This window comes from Nesoenas mayeri (assembly GCF_963082525.1).
Source record: "Nesoenas mayeri genome assembly, chromosome: 13".
Taxonomy (NCBI): Eukaryota; Metazoa; Chordata; class Aves; order Columbiformes; family Columbidae; genus Nesoenas; species Nesoenas mayeri.
The window spans coordinates 8,468,856-8,490,061 of NC_137550.1; the positions used below are offsets into that span (position 1 = coordinate 8,468,856).

The 21,206-nt window shown below is 38.2% G+C and overlaps 1 protein-coding gene across 1 annotated transcript in view; it reads right to left on the bottom strand.

The window, feature by feature from the left end:
- LOC308045506 (connector enhancer of kinase suppressor of ras 2-like) overlaps nucleotides 1–21,206 on the bottom strand; it is a gene marked incomplete at both ends in the record, with an annotated part of 166,383 nt that overhangs the window by 70,856 nt on the left and 74,321 nt on the right. The window contains 4 exons of the mRNA XM_080352812.1: nucleotides 3,561–3,680; nucleotides 7,157–7,198; nucleotides 13,893–13,980; nucleotides 15,286–15,488. Of these exons, the coding sequence (XP_080208938.1) occupies nucleotides 3,561–3,680; nucleotides 7,157–7,198; nucleotides 13,893–13,980; nucleotides 15,286–15,488 (453 nt within the window). The remainder of the gene's footprint in view (nucleotides 1–3,560; nucleotides 3,681–7,156; nucleotides 7,199–13,892; nucleotides 13,981–15,285; nucleotides 15,489–21,206) is intronic.

Sequence of the window (21,206 nt, forward strand, 5' to 3'; positions counted from 1 at the left end):
TAAAAATGATACCATTTTCTTTGTCATGCTACAACTGACAGCATAAATAACTCAAAGAATTGAAAAACTAGAAGGCAGGGAAGGGAATTTTCTCGTATCATGAAGTTAAAGTTATTTTATTCTGTTCCATAAAAACTTACATATGTCTGTCAATACAATCAGAACTGACACTGACTCTCACAGTCTAATTCTGGTTTAGTTCAGGACTTTATTTCAAGTTTGTCAAGTTGTTACTTTGCCCTCCAGACACCTCATTCAGGTTGATCACGCAGTACCCTTCAGATGCCAATGATATTGTCCTACCCAGTACTACCATTCAGGAGAAAAAAGTGGTTTACAATCTTTAAAGTTACTTTAAAAAATGGAAAATATGTGGAGGGTGTTTTAGTATTAGCTACCGAAGATTCAGTGGCGATACATGGAAAAGGAGGAAGTAATCTGATTTGTACATGACTGGTAGAGCTTGGGAAGGAATGGAAATTGAAGGCAGCATGTTTCTGGAGGCCAGCAAATGCCTGTGGAGATCAGGATGCAAACACAGTCATCAGAACTTGGAGCGGAACCCAAAACATGTGCTTCCCAACGCAAGTTCTTTTGTCCAGCAAACCGCCATGAAACTACCAACAGAGTGTGTGTTCTGGAGAATGTGTGAGATAAGATGACTTTTAATAAATCAGACTGAAAAAAGAAGATACTTTAGAAAAGGAGGTTGGGAAAAAAAGGAGGAAAGACTATTAAGCTCATAAAAGTATGGACAGAAAGTTAGAAAATACTGGAACTGAAGGTACTCAATTCAAGTGACATACAGTCTCTCTGTGAAAATGCTTTATGATCCAGAATTTATTTAAACAATTGAACACACGGACAGAGCCCTGCAGGCGTTCTGCCTCTATGTACTAACTGTATGGACTTGGACCTGGAAATTAATTCCATCTGTGTGTAAGCTTATGCAATGTCTATAGGATTTCTGGCTCATTTGGTGAAGAAATTAGAATGCATATAATAAAAGCAGGTTTGCAAATGGAGTTTTGGAAATAGAGAAAGACTCATGATTAAGTCAACTGAATATTATTCCAGATAACCGAATTGTTCTATAATTTGAGTAATTTACAAAATGTTTTTCACCAATGGCAAATCGTGTTCATTTTCTTGATGCCAACCCTAAATAAAGCTGAAGCCAGAATTCTCAATAGCTCTGAAAACCTGAGCTACACTTAAAACTAAGAGAGTCTGTATTTTAAACTTCGGCTATAAAAGTAACAAGTGTTCTGAAAAATTAGACATTAAGCTTTTCCAGAAAAATAGATTTTGGGTGATTTTGACACAAATTGCTCTGTGCATTAGGTTCCCATCTATACAACTAAAATTACAATATCATTTTCACAGTGTGCGGATGAACTAGTTGGCACCTGTGAGGCAATCGGTAAGGCCATACAAAAAACCCCCTCACGATGAAATTAGCAACTCAAGGGAATGCGGAGCTTAGCTGAAGTGTGGTAAATAAGACCTCAACCCCTACACTGAATGATAAGGACAAAAATGGAACACTGAATACTTTCCATTCAGTGAATAGCACTCATTTTTCTCTTGAATGGAGCAGAGATCCTGTGGAAAAAAACTGCTATACAATCATGAGAAAGCCATTTGTAATTCATTACTCTGTTCTATATTTGATTCTGATTAACGTTTTCTTTCCCTTTTCACATGATTTGTCTTTTATTCCCATTTATAGTCCTTTTTCATATTTTTTTCTAAACAGAACACAGTCTCAGCAAAATTGATTACAAGGAACTTTCCAACCTAACACGTTATAGCGCCTTCACAATTAGGTGCAGAAACTCAGTCATTTCACTTCATCTAAAATAAAAAGAAAAGCTTGACGGGCAATTCTGATTGCAGTATTTGTCTCATGTCCTCTGTCAGCAGTGCCCGCTTTCTGCAGTTTGGTTGCCTATAAACTTATGGGTAAGCTGTAAATGATACCGACCGATTATTTCCCGGCTATCCCTGCAGCGACCCAGAAATCAGACCAAACCGAGCCACCAGGAGAACATATTTGGCCACTGGGATGCAGCAGCACAGCAAGCAAATAGTACCTGTCTTCATGATTACATACTGGGCTCAGTACCTGTGACGCCATGTAATTCAAATTGAATGTGTTTTATGCTGTTGTAATGCTCTCTGCTGACTAAATCAGTCTAAGAACAAAGTAAACTCACATAGTCATACAAAACCCTTCATGCTATTAAAATACCTCATCCTCAAATTAATGTGCACATCTCAAAATAATTACGGTTTTGTAAGTTTGACAGGATTTGCAGATGATGTTCATTGCTACTCATTGTCAAAACAAAGAGTAAGATATTGAAATAATACAAAACTAACAGAAATTAAAATAAATTTGTAAATCGCACTGAACTATAAACAAGAAATGTACCACAATATGTATAATGACACTCAAATGTATTTTAATTTGCAATTCCAGAATTTTCTGCAGATGAGCCTCATGGCCACGCATTTCTCTGCCCACTTCCCCCTATTTTCCTCTTCCAAGTGCTTCCTCCAAGTGCAGGAACCACATTCCTGGATTCTTCCTCTTGTAGGGGAAATAAATATAGTATAAAAAGAATCCTCAGAAAGCAGCTGAAGACAGTATAAGAGACGGCACTGGGAAAGGTAGCCTGTCTGTTGAGGAGAACGTGCAAGAACATTGTGGTGCCTGCGGTGATACCTTCACTCTGGCTTTTCTGAGGATCTCAGTCCATGTCCCCCTCCAGCCCACCAGCATCAGAATTGTTGTAACACAGGGGACTACGGAGAGGAGATAAAAATCTTACCTACTGACCCCTAAAACCGCACAAAAGTCCCTTGTCCAAGAAACATAACGGTACTTCAATACTTAAAAGTGTGAGCCAAATAGTTATTAAACTGTAACCTCTGCAGAAAATTTTAATGGTGAGACACATTAATACTGCAGAGCAGCTGGGATGTTCGGCAGACACTATTCTGCTCAGGGAGCAACAATTTACCAGTGTAAGGGATTTATTTTGTTTCTGGGATGGTACTTCTGAAAGTTTTAGTTGAACTGAATCATTAGGGAGGTGTATAAATATTTTTATGCAAACCCAAGAAGCATATCTTGTACTAATCATTTTAAAAGCACATTAATTAATGATATTTAGTTAATTTTATTTGTATGTGTATGCATTTTGGGATTACTTTGGTACATTCCAAACTCTGTAATATGGCCATCAAAGGACTACAATTTCTCTTCAGCTGGTCATAGAGTTACCAGTTGCACACGAAGCACGAGGTAAAATGGGTTTTAGTTAAAAAAAACATACAATCCCTTTATTTAGATAAATGTTAATTTAACCACTTTCAGAAATCTGGTTCAGCTTACCAAAAAAGTAGGACCCTGCTGAAAATACGTTTTGATTTATTGATAAATTAAAAGGAAAAAAAAAAAAAAGAAAAAAAGAAAAAAGAAATCACCTTAACAAACTGAGAGTTTTATTCTATATTCTAACAGCTGGACTTTAAATTGCTTTGCTACTTACCAAACCCTCACTGGGCATAATGCTGGTGAGATGAACTACCTCAAGATGTGCTGATTGTGACACCAGAGAATCAGATGAGAGCGAGATGATGTGGTCACAAATCCCAGACAAGGTTTTACACTACGAAGAAAAACAAGTCAATATAATTCCTCATATTCAACTCAACCTACTAGTGAAGAAGTTGCTATTCTGAGAACTACCTGAGAATAAATAGATAATTTTATTTCTTAGCATTGTAAAAACTGCAGGTATATGAAAGTCAAGAACAAGGGGTTAAAGGGACAGAAGATATCTATAAATGTCAAGAAAATGTACATGAATGTACAGTTCTTCTGATCAGAAGATGTTACAGTGCACTGAAAACATCCACTCCAACTATATGCACTTGAAAAAATATACCTGATGAACTTCATCTCATATGTTGTTATAACGTATCATTATAAATGCAACAGAAGTCAAGGGAAATATCAAACAAACTACTTATACACCAATTTAATAACCTGTTTTGGTTACCAAATAATAAGATCAGCCCTACCAACAGTGATAATTAGGTGAATTCCACATTATACAACCTAGAAAATATTTCCTTTGTTAAAAACTACAGTGGCAGAAAAATGCTTTAGTTAATCCATTTCCTGAAGTAAAATTCTCATGCATCTTTGAATGCAGCCTTTTACTGATATTCTAGATCACTACAACTATGCGATAATTTTATGTTCTCCTGCCTTCCAGCTAAAGATCTCAAAATCTTAATGCCAATCCACATGAACACCCATTGCATGGGTGTCAGCAATCCTGATAGATTAAACCTGCCGTCAAGGACAAAGAGGGGGGCGATGGGTCAGAGAGGAACTGATCTGCACTCTCTGGGAACCTTCACATGGGAGGATTTATTCCCAGATTTGCAAGTGTCTCCTAAGCATTCCTTCAAAAAGACTATGCCCAAAAATATTTGAACCTAATCTGAAAGCCTTCATTTAGATGAATTTCAGGATGGCCATCTGGTCAAAGCTGTGCTGTATGCATCGAGTTTCCTTTGAGGAATATACTCTCTTTTTCCCTAGTTATAGCAAATGATAGCCAAATCCCTTAAGGGAAGTTTTATTTCAGGCATTTGCAAAAGCATGAGGATTTCTAATATCTCATTTGACAGTATACATATAAGCTAAACAAATAAAGTTGTCACTATGAATAAATTAACTGGCTGAATTTATTGATTATATTTCCATTCACTGTATAGTTAATCATTTGGAAATCCAAGCACCGCTCTGGAGCACTGGATGTGGCATTTGTGTTTTTGTATCAGCTGTGAGATGCAAAAGTCCCATTCAGGTGTGCATGACAGCATCGAGAGGTCACCAATCCACAGAAACACATGTGGCAGCTTCAGCTTTGGGCCAGAATGCCCAAACAAATCTTTAGGTCCTGTCTCCTCCCACCAGAGAGATGGAAACTGTCTTGCTCAAAATATGTCTTGTGCAGCTACTCTATATGTGAACTGGTGGTTGACCCGGTCTGTCAGTATCTGTTTCATTCAGCTTTGAATTACTCTTGTATCAAAATGCTACGATTTGGAACTGAGGCCCTCTCTTATGCCTTAACATTTAAGATCATATGTACGATTCAGATGCAGACCAAATCCCGCAGACTTTCTACCTTCTGATGTAGTGTTTTAACTTTACAGTTGTCACATGCAAAACGTTTTCAGTAAATAAACCTTGGACTAAAATAAACAGCAAACAAGTTTGCAATCAAATGAGTGAACCTTTAAGATCTCCCCAAGATTCAGAAAGTTAGTTAGAAAGTACATAAGATTTTAGCACCACAAAAATATTCGAGAAAATTATATTGGACCAATTAAAAATATCAGGTTGCTTTAAAAGCAGCAGATACAAGACAGACCTGACACCAGTTGTAAATAATTCAAAGGCTGAGATAATAATAAATAGGAGCAGCTGAGCAGAGTTTATGAATAGCAGCACCGGGTCAGGAAGTAATGTCTGACATGGCGCTATCAATACATTAACACATGCTGAAGTATTTGGGGCATAAAAATGTATTAGAATGGATAGTGGATCAGGTTGTTTCAGGTGATTTTGCTCAGGCTAAAACAAGTTCTGCTGACTTGGGATCCAGGCTCCTTCAGGTTCATCACACTGTCACCGCTGAGCTTCTGAAATACCTACAAATGGAAACTTTTCTCTCTTTTTTGTTTTTCCCTTTTCAGGCTTCCATCCAGAACAGATAGAAAAGTCAAAAGTAACATTCCTACTAAATATGTACTTCTAGAAGTCATATGCAATTAGAATAGTGGATTAAAAGGTGTGTATATATGTGTGTGCATGCCTATATATACATATACTCCCTCCACATCCCAGAAGATTTCAGGTGCTTTTAGAAGTTCCTTTCAGAATCAGGTTTGCAACAGTAAGCTTTTTTCTAAAAGTCATTGCATGCTTTCTGAATTTAACAGCACATCAATGTTTTACGACAAATTTTAATCCCTGCTGGAAGCAGAATATGTGTAAAAGGCTTTAAAAAAAAAAAAAGTCAGGCACTTGGTTAGACTTGTCAAAAGCTTATCTGAACTTGTAAATCCTTTGAGATATCCTTTCACCATAGGTTTCAACTCTATCTCAGTGTCAATAAAAGATTTTACTGTCAGTACCAGGAAAATATAAAGTATTGAACTCTAAGGTAAGTATCTAATCAACAGCTTTGTATACGATTCTTCCATTGCCCTTTGTCATTAGATGTTTTGAGTGCTAAAGGCAAAAAGTTCTCAGTCTGACAACCAGTGCAGCTTGTAATGTACCACGTCTGATGGATCCATTGCTGGAATTCCATGTCAGCAATCCTAATAGGAGTATTACAATAGTAAGAGTGCTGTGAAGCTTCTGAAACAATCTAAGAACAATAATTATATATTTGTAAATAACTGTGGGTATAAGAGAGAGCATTACTCCAGGGAACTATGGGAAAAGGGAGAGTGAGTGGGAGTATGTGGCCTTGTCTACTAAAATAAACAGGCATAAATTAGGGAATAGCAGAAGAAAGCTGATTCTTAAGCCTTAAATTTGAAAGACTTCCAATGTAGGAAAGAGTAAAAAGGCTTGGTAGGAATGGTTCTTGAGTAAATTACATCATCTTCAATAAGCCTCCAATCTTCAGAGAATCCACAAACAACATATTGGGTGGAAAAATATTTTATTAATATTGTGTGAGTAGTGTCTCTCCACTTCTTCATGTTGATGCAAAAAAGACATATTGGAGTGTTAAATCTAGAGTACTGGGGCAGCTACTCATCCGGCTGGCAGGAGGCACAATGAACTTGCACCAAGCAGTTCACAGGGGTCACAAAACATGTAAGCTGATCTATATTCTGCTCATCTTGAGAATAATTTTTAACTTTTTAGCTATTTGATCTTACGTATGAAAAGTTTAAGTTTTAGCAACTGATATAATTCATCAGAAGTTGTGTCAAATATTAAGGAACTTTATTTTCCTATGGTAGCTTTAATTTTTTTTTTTTTAAATAATTTAAGTGGATGGGGTAGAATTAGAGAATACCAAAGCAGAATATTTAGATTACTTACCACGTGAAGAATTTTATTTTCTGTTTCGTACACTGTACAATCCTGTGGTAAAATAAAACAAAGATAATTATAGCACATTGTTTTAAATTTCCAATGGAGAAAGAAAAGAAGGCTCTATGCTGATAACTGTCTCTTACAGAGGTACCTGTAAAGACAAATGATCTCTTGAATTTCATCATGTCCAAAAGGTTACTTTACAGTTGTAGGAAACTTGACTCCTCTTGTGATTGTTTAACCTCAGGGATCTATTCTTCCCTTCAAAGTCATTAAACTCATGTACTCAATACTAACAACAATATAAATGTAAGGCAGAGGGGACAGATTCACGATAGTGAGAAAAAAGTAATTGAATATAATTAATCTGGCATGTCAGAAATTCAGTGATGCATAGACAGAAAGACACATTGCCCAGCCTTAAATCAGGCAGAATGTTCATCAGCTGTTCTACAAGTCTTGTGGGGTGAAGACAGTTGAGTCAGACCTATGGTAGATTGTGCTATTATAAAGCATGGGAAGAGTAAACAGAATATTTTGAAAACAAATGCAATACTAAAGATGTTAAACACTGTGCGTCTACACTGGTAGATTGGTTTGCTCTGTCTTTTGCTTCTTTTCACAAAACAAAGCATCCAAATTCCTAAAAAAGACCTACTGCCTCTACTGGTATTTAATGCTTTGAAGATTTCCTCAGTACAATCCTCTATAAAGGAAGACGTGGTCATGGCAGGACCCTTTCCTACCGGCGAGGCCCCAGTGCTCCTCCCGCCAGCCAGCACGCCAAATCACCGCACAGGCTCTCAAGCTACAGTTTACTACAATGAAATGAAAAGGAAAATACTGAAAGCTCAAGTTTGCCAGACAGAGATTAGAAAAGACCCCCCAAAAACCTTGGTCACACCCCACTCCTACACAGTGAGCACCCACCCGTGACACCTCCCTGTCAGCAAAGGCGTGCTTTTCTACAACAAAATCCAAATAATAATATTCCTTCGGTATCACGGCATCTCCCTGTGTTCAGGGAGACTGAGACCCCCAGCCCGTGGCTGCCAGAGTCCCAGAGCCACGCAAGTGAGGGGATGGAGATGCCGCCACCAAACTTGCTGAGGACCAGGCAGGGAGGGATCATCGCTTTGTTTGTCACAGGACTGTTGTTTATAATGCCATGCTGGCACTGGGTATTTACATTTAAGTGAATTAATGGTTAATAATAACAACAACAAAAGGGGGAAATTAATAAATATATCTTCAAATGCTCTCTCACATTGGAAAAAAAGCTTTCTACACAGCAAGATAAGGATTTCAGAACATTTTTTTAAGAGTGACCAAAAAAAAAAAAAAAAAAAAAAAAAAAAAAAAAAGTCTTGTTTATTTGCCTTTTTTCCTTGAATAAGCTTTCAAGTAAAATTTAACTTACTGATATACCTAAAAGATCCCCTCAGGTAACTTAAGATTCCCTACAGTTCTCAAGATTTCCTCTTTCCTGGTCCTGACCATGGCAGCAACCACAGCCAATTGCTTCAAACTTTCCAGGAAATAATTCCAGCATCCTCACTCTATCAGGTGAGGATGTGACCAGCTCAGCCTGTCGCACTCTCTTTATGGTTCCTCATCCGGCAGCTCAAGTCCTCAGCTGAGCCCCATCCAGCTCCCCAACCTTCTGCCTTGGGTGCTGCTTTGGAGAAACCTCATCCCTCAGCCCTGGGACCCATCACGGAACTCTCCCACCCTCAGCTCTAAGGGTCACGTTTATTTTGGAGGGTGGGCACTTTGATAGAAAAATTAATTTCTAAGTGCATGCTGTTTAGAGGGTATTGTTACAGAATAAGTAAGTAAAAATCAGAAGATTTTGAGTGCCAAAGAACACAGAGAAGAATGCATATCAGTATTTCATGGTCAAGTATCCCTTTGATGTTTCTTCTGTATTCATACTGTTATTTTCTACAGCACAAAAAAAGAATGGATTAGCTAGTTTGGTTGGCAATGCCCAAGGCACTTTTTCCTACAAGTTTCAGTCACATCTAACAGCACATCCACCATCTCCTTTAACCCTCCAAATACCAAGAGAACAAGATGATCACAGCAGGGCTCACAGCCTGACTTCAGAGCTAATGCTCCTTTTTAAATTATTCCTTTAATTTCTGTGCTAGAAATACAATATGAGCTTCATTCTAAACAAACTTAATTACTTCAGGTCAAAAAATACAGGACTTTTATATAGTAAGACTGAAATTTTATTGTTTTGTAGAGCAGAATTAATGTCAGCTATACTTACGTTGCACAGTGAAGATTACATTAGCATTTAAAATGTTAATGGCTTTGGGATCCCTTCCAAAATAGATGCATATTGACTTTTTTTTTTTTCTTTTTTAAATACATCAGACTAGTTTAACTGAGAGATTGAAAGCACTTGCAATATTATACTAAAATATTAAGATATGTAGGTCATAATATCATTGCGATTTATTTTTCTCTGATAAATAGCAATGCACTATGGACCTCATAAAATCTTCCAGGACTAACGTTTATAGAATGTTGATCTATTTTTCTTAGAAAATAAATAATAGTTGTAGTGATAGTCTTTCTACATCCTCCATAAACAAGATGACATGTTAAAAACGTTTTTTCTTAGAGTTTAAAAACCCTTAAAAAATTAGTAGCTGCATTCTGATTTCCCTCTGTAAAATGGTAAAAGACAAGAATTACAAAAGTAATGACAGCAGCAGTATTACTTACAAGCCCGTTTCTGTGCCAACCAGAACACCCTACCTTTCAAAGCCACAGTACACCTTCTTAACCCCAAGCAAATAAACCAGCATTCTTTTGAATATTCATAAAGAGAAAAGGTCAGTAGGACTTGTGCTCACCCACACTGTATTCATAATGTTAGTTTATAATTCCGAAAGGAAAAAAATGAAAGTACTACTGAAGATTGCAGATACCATAAAGGGTGTTTTATGGAAAGTCCTGAGGAGAGTTAACTAACAAATAAAAATACTAATATTTGTGAAATATTTAGTTCATTAACTTAGTACAATAAAACAGCATGAGTTAAGTCTAGTACTGAAAAGAAACACAGACCTTATAAAAAAGCAACTTGGAAAAGAACTTAAAACCTTGTGTTGTTTGCCAGCGGACATGGTGGACATGACAAAATGATATTTAACAGTATATTGCTTGCATACATAAAATCAAACTCTCTTTTGGAATTCACACGCTTAAAAGAATGAGGTTGCTCTGAAATTAGGCAAATATACACTGGTAAGTACAGTGAAGTTACTTATTTTACTTGGTTTAATTAAGGTAAAGACTTGATCAAAATGCATATTTAGAAAACAGTGAACAGCTGTTTGATCACAAAATGTCGTTTAGCAAACGCCAGCAAAACAAGATTGAGTTGCTGAAAGCTGAAGTCTGCAAAGTTCAAACTGAAAATAACACCCAGGTTTTCAAAGGCAGTTGCTGAATCACAGACTAATTCAGGTGGAAGGGACCTCTGGAGGTTATTTAGTCCAGTCACCTGTTCAGAGCAGGGCTCATTTATAAAGTACACCAGTTACAGGAATCTACTACAAAACAACAATTTCTATCAATTGCAGTATGAACTAGACAGCTTTAAAAAACATATGCTTCATCCTAAACACAAAGTATTTGACTAAAAATAGGGCAAAAAGTCAGTGATACGGTCTCTGAATTTACCTCAGAGATGTCAGTTAAACATTAGTGAAGGGGAGAACAAGCAAAATTTTGTTTTGCCTTTGTTGGAAAAAAATTAGGGTGAGTTGTGCTAACGTTCCCCTGCAAGACACAGACAAACTTCTTTTTTGGAGAATGTTTGTTCATGCAATTTAATGCACGTGTCAAAGGCACCTATTAATATCACAGGTTTAAACATCTTTGACATATTCAGAAAATCAATTTCTACTAGAACTCGTGAGCTCTTTCTACTCAATGTAAAACTAACCAATGTCTACATTTTATGAACAAAATTCCAAACCTATTCTTCCCCAGTTATTCCAGTTACCCTTGCCCCAGGTTGGCCTTGGCACTAGACCATGGCCAAATCCAAATTCAGTCAAGTTAACCTGGTGGATTCATTGTCAGAGCAAAAAGGAGACGTAGCCTACCTTGAAACTGGAGTTATACTTCAAAATGAAGTCAACAGAGAGCTCAAGCATTTCAGTGCTCTGTTCTAACACCTATTTTTGCACACTGTCATCAATACATTCTTATGGGACATTGCAGCTTTCTGCAGGATACTATTCTTTTATAGTTTCCCTACTTATTTTAGTGAAGGTAGGATTGTGAGGGATATGGAAACTGAGAATAAAGTACATTCCCAAGCACAAAGTGGACAAGTTTAAAACTCCTCTAGGACAAGAGAATAAAAATCAATGATCTTAAAACCAGTACAAGAAGATACTGTTTACAGGTAAACAAGTGGCTGCTTATTTATCGTTGCATTTACATGGCATATAAACGATAATACCCAACATTTCAGTTCATCTGTTTGGTTTAAATTTCAAATGAAGATCACATCTTCACACACACAGAGAAAGGATATAACCTAAAAGCTAAAAAAATCTCCTTCCTGGTTAGATACAAGAGTGTGTCACTCGGATGTTATACATACAGAACATCCCAGCAAGAAGATCCATAAGCAGTGTGTATATTAAACTAAGATTGCATAGTAATGCCCCCTAGTTAGAAGGAAGTTCCCCTTGGGCAGCAGTTGTAAGTTGTGCACACAAAGCATGGGAATTGTGCACAAAACAAATCTGCAGGTTGAAGACGTTCCTTGCTTAATGTGCCAAATGCATCACCTTGACTGCTATTTTTGCACTAAATTAGATATCTGAAATTTATACCATTAATAAGGAGTATCTGAAAAGATCTGAGATTTAGGTTTCTATTAGTTATGCCTTTCAATTCATATTTTAGCCTACAGTTAAGACTGCAATTCTGGTTTAGGTGAGACATTTCTGCTTTCACACATTAAGATCAATTTTCCTCAGATTTAGTAATAGCAAAACTGTCTTGCTATGAATAATTTTGTTTTATCTCCTCTTTCTGGTGCTTAGTTTAATATACTGTAAAAAGATGACTGTAAATATGACTGTAATATACTGTAAAATAGATGGCTATCAAACAACCCAGATCTGACGATAAGATAAGGAAAAGGCAAAACTTGATTTGTAACTGACCTGAAGAACTAACTAAATATTTTTTTGTCTTGGAATGTCTTGGAGCTTATGCTAAAAGATAGATTGTTTTTAAGTTGTCAAAAGGAGGACAGCTTTGGGAGTGAAGAATTGAAAAAAAGAACTAAACTGGCAGAGAAGAAATGAATTTCGTCTGCCAAAAGCAGTGAAATGAACAACAGAAAGGGAGACAGCAATTCAAAATTATACTATTTTCACCAAGACCACAGGGAAAAGAAAAATCAAACTCACACAAAGTGCAACATCAGCTGAAGGGTGGAATCAGAATCCAAACTTTTTATACTGTAGAGTTCATTTTGCTTAGTCTGTAAATCAAAAATAGCTTAGTGCTATAAACACTTTGTAAGAGAAAGCTTAATAACAATACATAAATAATTAAATGCCTACACAAGAATTTTTAAACCAAGAAAAGAGAAAAATGATCTTTGTTTTGCACTGCAAAAATGCATAAAGGACAAAATTTCTGGAAGGAATAAAGCTGAATATTATAGACAACCATGTAAAATATAAAGATATAAAGACTGATATTTATCAGCCTTAGTTGTTGTTTTTTTTTTTCCCCAAGAACTAAAATTAAATTGGGGGGAAAAAAAAAGTTTGCAGAATGCTGCTACTCCAGCCCCGGGTGCTTCCAAACAAAGCTTCAGCTGAGCTTCCTTCTTGCTGTCCTCCTACCAAACTTCCATCTTTCTCCTTTGCTTCATTCCAAGACAGCCCCACCTGTTCTCTGGCTTCTCCACATGTTCCAACAACACTATTTTGTCTCATCAGTATTTTTAGCCACTCACAAGAGGAGAATCTTGCTGTAATTATCTCTAAAACTGATTTCCAGTCAGTCTTTCTGCACTCCTGTGTCACCTCTTGCCTTACTGCAGGGCCAGACACTGTCAGACTATTATTATTTGTATATTATGTAGCACTACAGACCAGATAAACTAATTTTATGTACCTGCGGACCGTACTATATTAGTTAATGAATTTCAGTGATGATAATACTACTACCCTTATTTGTTCCATATCTGGTTTGTTTAATGTTATTAATATTTCATGTTGATCACTAAACAGCTTTCATATAACTGGCTCTCCTTCAAGTGAAGGAGCCACAGTACAGGTTCTGGATATACTTGTATGTAATGTAAGAACTTGTTCCCAAAAGATTTTTGATCATCCATATTTTAATCTGTAATAAACAGCAGTAGTTAAGCTCTAGCCCACCATAGCTGTTTTCTTTTATTTAACACTTGCATGTCGGTAGATGCCCTGACGTGAAATTTTCCACTCAAAGCAAAGTGTATTATTTTTAACTTCACACTGTCCTTCGATCTCTCCAGGCATATAAGGATAACCAAAGTCCAAAAATCTTCCCATCACTCCCAGAGAAAGAAAATAAGCAAGGAACAGAGAGGTAATGCTAAAACAATCTTTCCAGTGAAGTAAAAGCTTAGCAACACTTTTACTACTGCAATTTTTAAGCAACAGCATGAAGAGGACTCAGAGGGGAAGACGACCAGTCCTACCTGTTGCACAATGGTTGTTAGTTCCAGGCACAGTTGAACGATGTTGTTTTTCAGCAGCGAGTATTCCGTCACGCTGACAAATGGGGACCTGTGGCAAAGGACAGATGAGTTTTTACAGGATTTAGGATTAAAACTCCTGTTTACAGTATAAGCAGATATGTGTGATACAGAGAACAGTTCTACACACAGAAATGAGAAACACCTAATCATGACAAACTCCAGCAGCAAGGCAGGCAGCTCTTGTATAATATGCCTTTGAAACAAGAAACAACGTCTGCAGGAAAGATGTAAACTGGATTTTGGCCAGAACATCAGAAGTTATCGTTCTTGTGGAAAGTGGAAATAGGAGCTTCCAAATAATTGTCCAGATTTCCTTTGTACAACTCATTAAAAAGACAGCATTTCTAGTAGGACATCCCTCTTCAGCAGCAGTTAACACCTTCAGAGAGCAAAGGAACACTTGCTCAGTCACTAACAGCTTCCTGCCCACTTGGATTTTCTTCAGACTTTCCAAATTCTAGCTGAATCTGACCCCAATCGAATTTATGAGAACTGACAAGGTCATAGCCTGAGAGAAGATGACTGCTGGCATTGGGTTAGGAAGATGTCACCAGGATTATACAAATCCTGCAAAGGAGGGTGATTCACTCTCACTGTGATTTCTAATGTGCCATTTATATGGTCGAGAGCATTCAGATCCAAGATAAAGCTATCTATTGCTAGAACTCCAAAGATAGAGAAACAGACCTGATGCTATTTTATGTTTTGGTTTCTGTCTTGCCACAGTCAAAGTTTTAGCTGCATTTATTCAGATAGATACTTTTAATCAAATTCTCAACTTAGAAATGAAAAACAAAGTGGTTGATTGTTGAGCATTCACCAACACAACTGTAATTAATACATCAATCCTTCTCTTGATAAAAAAGCAAATGAAAAAATTTAATTTTCAGACTAAACAAGTACTATAATTTATTCTGAAGCTGCTGAACTGATTTGCTCAACTCCAGCTTTTCATGTCCTTTTGATTGCTGAACTACAGTTCAAACTCCACAGTCTTGACATCCTTACCTTTCTTTCTGAAATTACCAATGTTACCACTTGTGGCAGTGAGATGTCAACTTGGAACAGCACAAAAGTGTCTATTTCACATAAAATTCTATCAGACTGAAAACAACCTGAAAACATAACTAGAGAAAACTTCAACACCCTCCTGACAAAAAGGGTACTACATTTTGCCTGCAGTATTTGAGAAATTTTCAAAACAAAATTTAGAGCTAGAATTCCAGAACAGCCATTTTAATATTAGAATAAAAGAACAGAAGAGAAAAAGAAAGAACAAAAACAACCCAAAGAATTATTCTCATCCATAAAGGATAAAAGAATAGTAAATCACCTGTCCAGCCAGGCTAGTAGGTTCTTGGCAGCACCAATCAGGTCAACTACAGAGGTAAGAAAATCATTTGGCAGTCGTCTGGAGGCCCTGCCATCGTAATGGCCACTCCTCCTTCTACCCGTTATGAAGTTCTGAAGATTTTTGGCTGAGGCATTCAGCTTGTGAGAAAGAGTTCTCAGGTTTTCAGTCTCCAAACCATAATTCTGCGGAGAAAGAAGATACACAATTAAGTGAAACACCGTGTTGTCAGCTACGTGAACAAACTGTGAGGTTAAATATTCAGAATAGCATTGGCTGACAAAAGGACAGGGCAGTTATGGATTTTCTTCTGTTCTGCTAATTCTGAGGGAGGGGTGTGTTTGAATCTAAGTTTTCAACACACAAGTCCCTTTTCCCTTTATCCACATTCCTTCAGCCATGTCTCTGTCCTTTTATCACTACACCAGTTCCCCACTTAGACCCAGGTAACAAGCACAAAGATATCTCAGCTCAAATACATTAAATAATTCACTCAAATTCACATAATATTTTGTGGCTAATCGTTCTTTAATAAGAGCACTGAAGGAATTCCCTACACTGCTCTACTTTGCTCTCAATGTCTGCTCCTGCCAGGATGACAGTAAGTGGATTTACTGGATGCCTTTCCCAGCCAGTGACCTGCTGGGCTTCCCCTCAGAAAGTGTTTGATTTTGCACACTCACAGAATCCCAGAATGTCAGGGGTTGGAAGGGACCGTGAACTCATCCAGCCCAATCCCCCCACTGGAGCAGGAACACCCAGATGAGGTTACACATCATCCAGGTCCAGGCAACACGTATCTGCATATGCAGGATTATTTCCCACATACTAACAGTAGGAAAAAAAAACACTCAGGAAGGTTTGTGCCCTTCCCTGCTTTTCTTTCATGATGCTTAAAGTTGCTGCATAGTCATTTTTACCAAATTACTCTGTTGGTGGAAATGGACATAGGGGTTTAGAGAATTAATATTGACTGTTAAAGCAACACCAAATGCTGTTCATCTAGCCACATAATTCATCAAATTATCACAAAATCTGGATCGTGAAACCGCTTAACAAGAACAGAAAGCAGACTAAAGCAAACTACTCTCCATTTCAGTAAAACAGGCCTGATAGGTACATTGCAGAAAGGGTAATTGCTGGAAGAAAGGGCCAAAGTAACAGTAAATCTTCAACACAGGAAGATGTGACTGGTAAATTATGAAATGTTTACTTAAGCTTCTTCACATAAAAGCCCCATTCAAACAGAGAGAAATTCTGTATATCCACTGGGTGTAACATATGATAGCATGAACATCTTCACAGAAAAAGAGTTACATACAGAATATCTGATTTGTTCAGCCACAGACTGATTCAGTCGTATATTTTAGGTCAGAGCTCAGCAATTCCTGATGCCCAATGCAACGACAGGAGTTGGAAAGAAGGAATTCAAGAGGCAGAAATTCAACCCAAATGTGAGATCAGAGACAGAAAAACTTATTATAGAGGATATCACCAGCAATAGCATCAAGGTGAAGCTGTGCTCAAAGTGACACTTATTAGTGAGGTGTACAACCGACTTAGGCTTCAGGATAAGTCTGTTTGCTGTATGTAAAACGTAGGTTTTAGTTTTCATAGTTTCACTCTCTAACTCTCTGATTTGCCAGCCGTCAGCGAGGATTCGTGCCATCCTCTGGCTCCCCTCCGCTGTTCGGTTTCAGATGCTTGTTCCCATGTTCCAGCAGATCAGGGTTATTGTGGGGTGACAAGAGGGAAGAGACAGGACAGGTGACCCCCAGGCCTTTGGCAGCTGAGCTTCATTTTTTTGAAGCACAGAAAAAGCAGGTGGCTGTTGTCAGAAGCACTAGAAGTCAGAAGACAGGAGAGAATACCATTTTTTTAACAACCTGAAAAAGACTGTTGTTTTTACTGCTGCAGAGTGGAAGACATGATGCAAGAGACCCATTATGAATATTCCACGTAGTTAAAAATGCATATTGGAAATCGGAAAATAGGAAGTCTGCATCCAAACAGATACTCATTCCTCTTTATATCATAAATCCAAGATGCAGAAATAGCTAAATACACTGTGACAATGAACCCTCCAGCTCTGTGTCTGTATCACAATCCCAGCTAAAACTCTGCTGGTTTCGTGCAGACATTTTGCTCTGAACTTCCATTTTTAAAAGACAGTGGGAAAATTAAGTACATTTTTTATCCATCTGATAATATAATACCTGTGTTTTTTACATATTCAAAGAACTGGAATGAAAAAAAATCTTCAGCTGTGGCTTAGGGTGTTTTCATATCTCATTGCTTGTATGCAATAACATCACAAATTAGTTTTTTATGCTAATAAAACTACTATCTGTGAAAATTTTAGCTACTAACATAAAAATTGGCCAAATTATTGTAGTGCACAGTAAGGGAAGAAATAACAAGTACAATGGAAAAAAAAGTCCCAATCATTTTTTTGCAAACACTAATACCTGCAGATCACAAGCTGAACAAGAAATTTCTGCAATATAAGAAAAGTTTATTTCTTTTGTGGAAAAACACCCACCAGAGTTATATACTTAAAGATACTAATATTATGAAATTGTCTTGCTATAATGTGGAGTACAGAAAGAGAAAAATGTATGCTCATTGCAGTTTGTTTGACACAGGATATAATTTTAGCTAAATAGTTCGTATTGCATAAGTAATTACTATAACTTACCCTAAAACCAGATTTATTTTTAATTATAGTAGTTTTCTTAATGTTGGCATTCATGTAATTAGTCAGTGTAATGTATGTATAAATATGTATAAACACACGGATGCATGCACAGCTTTTTCTGCAGGTGATATTTTGAAAACATTACAATTTCCAGAGAAATAAAAGTGCAGAGCAGTAGGACTGAACAAGGAGATGAACAGAAAAGACCCTGCCTGAAATTCAGGCATCTTGCATGAAATCCACTACATTAAGGTTTTTAAAATACCACAATCTAAACATCATGCTATGCTCCCATTTTTAGGTTTCACAGAATCCCAGGATGTCAGGGGTTGGAAGGGACCTGGAAAGCTCATCCAGTGCAATCCCCCCATGGAGCAGGAACACCCAGATGAGGTTACACAGGAAGGTGTCCAGGCGGGTTGGAATGTCTGCACAGAAGGAGACTCCACAACCTCCCTGGGCAGCCTGGGCCAGGCTCTGCCACCCTTGCCATGAAGAAGTTTCTTCTCATGTTTAAGTGGAACCTCCTGTGTTTCAGTTTGCACCCATTACCCCTTGTCCAACACATTGGTTGTCACCGAGAAGAGCCTGGCTCCATCCTCCTGACACTTACCCTTTATATATCTGTAAACATTAATGAGGTCACCCCTCAGTGTCCTCTTCTCCAAGCTAAAGAGACCCAGCTCCCTCAGCCTTTCCTCACACGAGAGATGCTCCACTCCCTTCAGCATCTTTGTTGCCCTGCACTGGACCGTCTCCAGCAGTTCCCTGTCCTGCTGGAACTGAGGGGCCCAGAACTGGACACAATATTCCAGGTGTGGTCTCACCAGGGCAGAGTAGATGGGCAGGAGAACCTCTCTGACCTACTGACCACCCCCCTTCTAATCCACCCCAGGTACCATTGGCCTTCCTGGCCACAAGAGCACAGTGCTGGCTCATGGTCATCCTGCTGTCCCCAGGACCCCCAGGTCCCTTTTCCCTACACATGCATGGAGAATGCCCACAATGTACCAGTTTGTTCCAGCTCTGCCACAGCTGCAGTCTCTGTTTCAGACAATGGTTTAGGAGACCAAATGAGCCCCAGAGCAAACATGCCTTTGTCCCCTCAGGTACCACCATGTCCCAGCACCCAAACCTACCCCGCTCCCCTCCAGCCCTCCATGGGCTCTGGGCACCCACCACCACTCCTCTGGGCTCCAGCTTCCCCATTGCTTCGATCTGATAGATTTGTGAAGTGCCACAGAAAGCTGCTCCTGTGCCACCTTCCCAAGTCCCAGCACCATTGTACAGCGAGCAGGATCAGGAAATTAATTTGAAAGCTCAATCTTCAGGCACATCTTCCCCACTACAGGCTGGTTTTTGAGTCATTCTCAGATTACACATAAATTGACTTATAGTTATCACAGACTTGTGACATGTGCTGCAGCTTTGGGGGATGCTCAGCTGCCCCTCTGCTGGGAAAGCTGTTCTGGTCCCTTCCAGGCTGCCCGCTTGTCCCCACCAGCCCCGTCACCCCCAGGGACCTGCACCCCACACTGCACGAGGTCTCTCCCCACCCGTCTGCCCGGGGCTCCCGAGACAGAAAATTCCCCAAAGCAGCTCCAGGCTTTTGTAACCCGCTTTGGGAAAACACGACGTGGCAGATGGGATCCCACATCTCCCTGCTGTCTGCATCGCTGCACCCATTCTCCTGCAAAGGCCACGGCTTCGCAGTGGAAACTGCAGGGCTGGTGATAGTGTACGTTTGTTCGGCACTTCAGGGATAAAAACAAGCAACACTGTGTGTTTGATAGAAGCAACGATCCAAAATTAATCACACACTATGATTTTAGCATAAATAGTTCTGACACCTCAATGGAATGAGAACCATCGAAACACAGCTTTAAAAAGTTTCCTCTCTGAAGGTATTTTTTAAGAGGCTAACAGAAAACACGATAGAAACCTAATTCTAAAATACTTGCCTCTGTACACAGTTCTTAGACTTCATCTGGTAGATGTATTAAAATTTTGTAGTGTTATATTTATGACACTTTAACACTGAAGATATTAAAATAGCATGAAGACAAAGTATGTAAGGCATTGTTTCAGTCAGGTGTGTCATGTTTTCCTCTTTAAAAAGAATTTACAAGCTAAATAGCCTTTATGTGAATAGCTATTTCTCAAGGAGGTAAAATAAATTTTTCATGTAAATCACAAAGGTCCTTCTTTTGAAATTATCTTGACAAGAAAACAAATTTTGCTGCAACATTTAAAATACTAAATTAAAATTACATATTAAACCTCAGTTCCATAGAATATGACCAACTTTGAGTATTTATTACAGATTTCAGATAGAGTGCTAAAAGACATAGCTTGGTATTCTATGTGAGCAGAGGTGACAAATTCAGCTGAAGTAAGGAATAAATTATACCTTGTAATTAATGCATTATATTTAGTAGTGTGAAATTTCTGCTTGAGTGGTGTGTAGACAGGAAAACAAAACAAAACTTGGCTTGCAGTCTGCTAACAGTTACACCTTTGGCACTCGATCCCATTGTCTATGTCATTATTATTATCAGTACTGGTCCAGTACAGACCCTTAAACCCACCACTGATTTCCACTTGGACATCAAGACACTGACTGTAACTTCAGATGTGACCATCCAGCCAGTTCCTTCACCATCACATAAGCCTATCCATCAAACCCACCTCCAGTCTTAACTTAAAAGCAGTTGCACATGATGCCTGAAAAGTGCCCCATCCAAAACCATCTAAAAAACCCATTAGTGACCATATGACTCAGTACAAAAGTTCAGGTCTAGAGATTAGAACCTAAAACTGAACACATTTCCTGAATGCTAGAAAAAGCACAATGATTAAAATAAAATGCAAAATTTGGCAACACTCAGTGAACAGTTAAAATAAATCCAAGAAGCACTAAGTTTCATTAAGGAAACTCCATGTTGGGTTTAGTGTCAGCCTTGTCATGGCACAGTAGTGTTTTAATTGGGTAACGATCATAATCACAAACACGACCTAATTCTCAGGATGTCTGACCACAGACCCCACTTCTGTACAGTTTAACTCACCTGTCTGCAGTAAATGTCTAGCGCAATTACTATTAAAATAGCCATTCCAGCTACTGTACAGCAAGGAGACGCTGTACTGCACACCGAAATATCTTAACACACAAAATTATACCTATTTTGATATTTACCAGGATCCA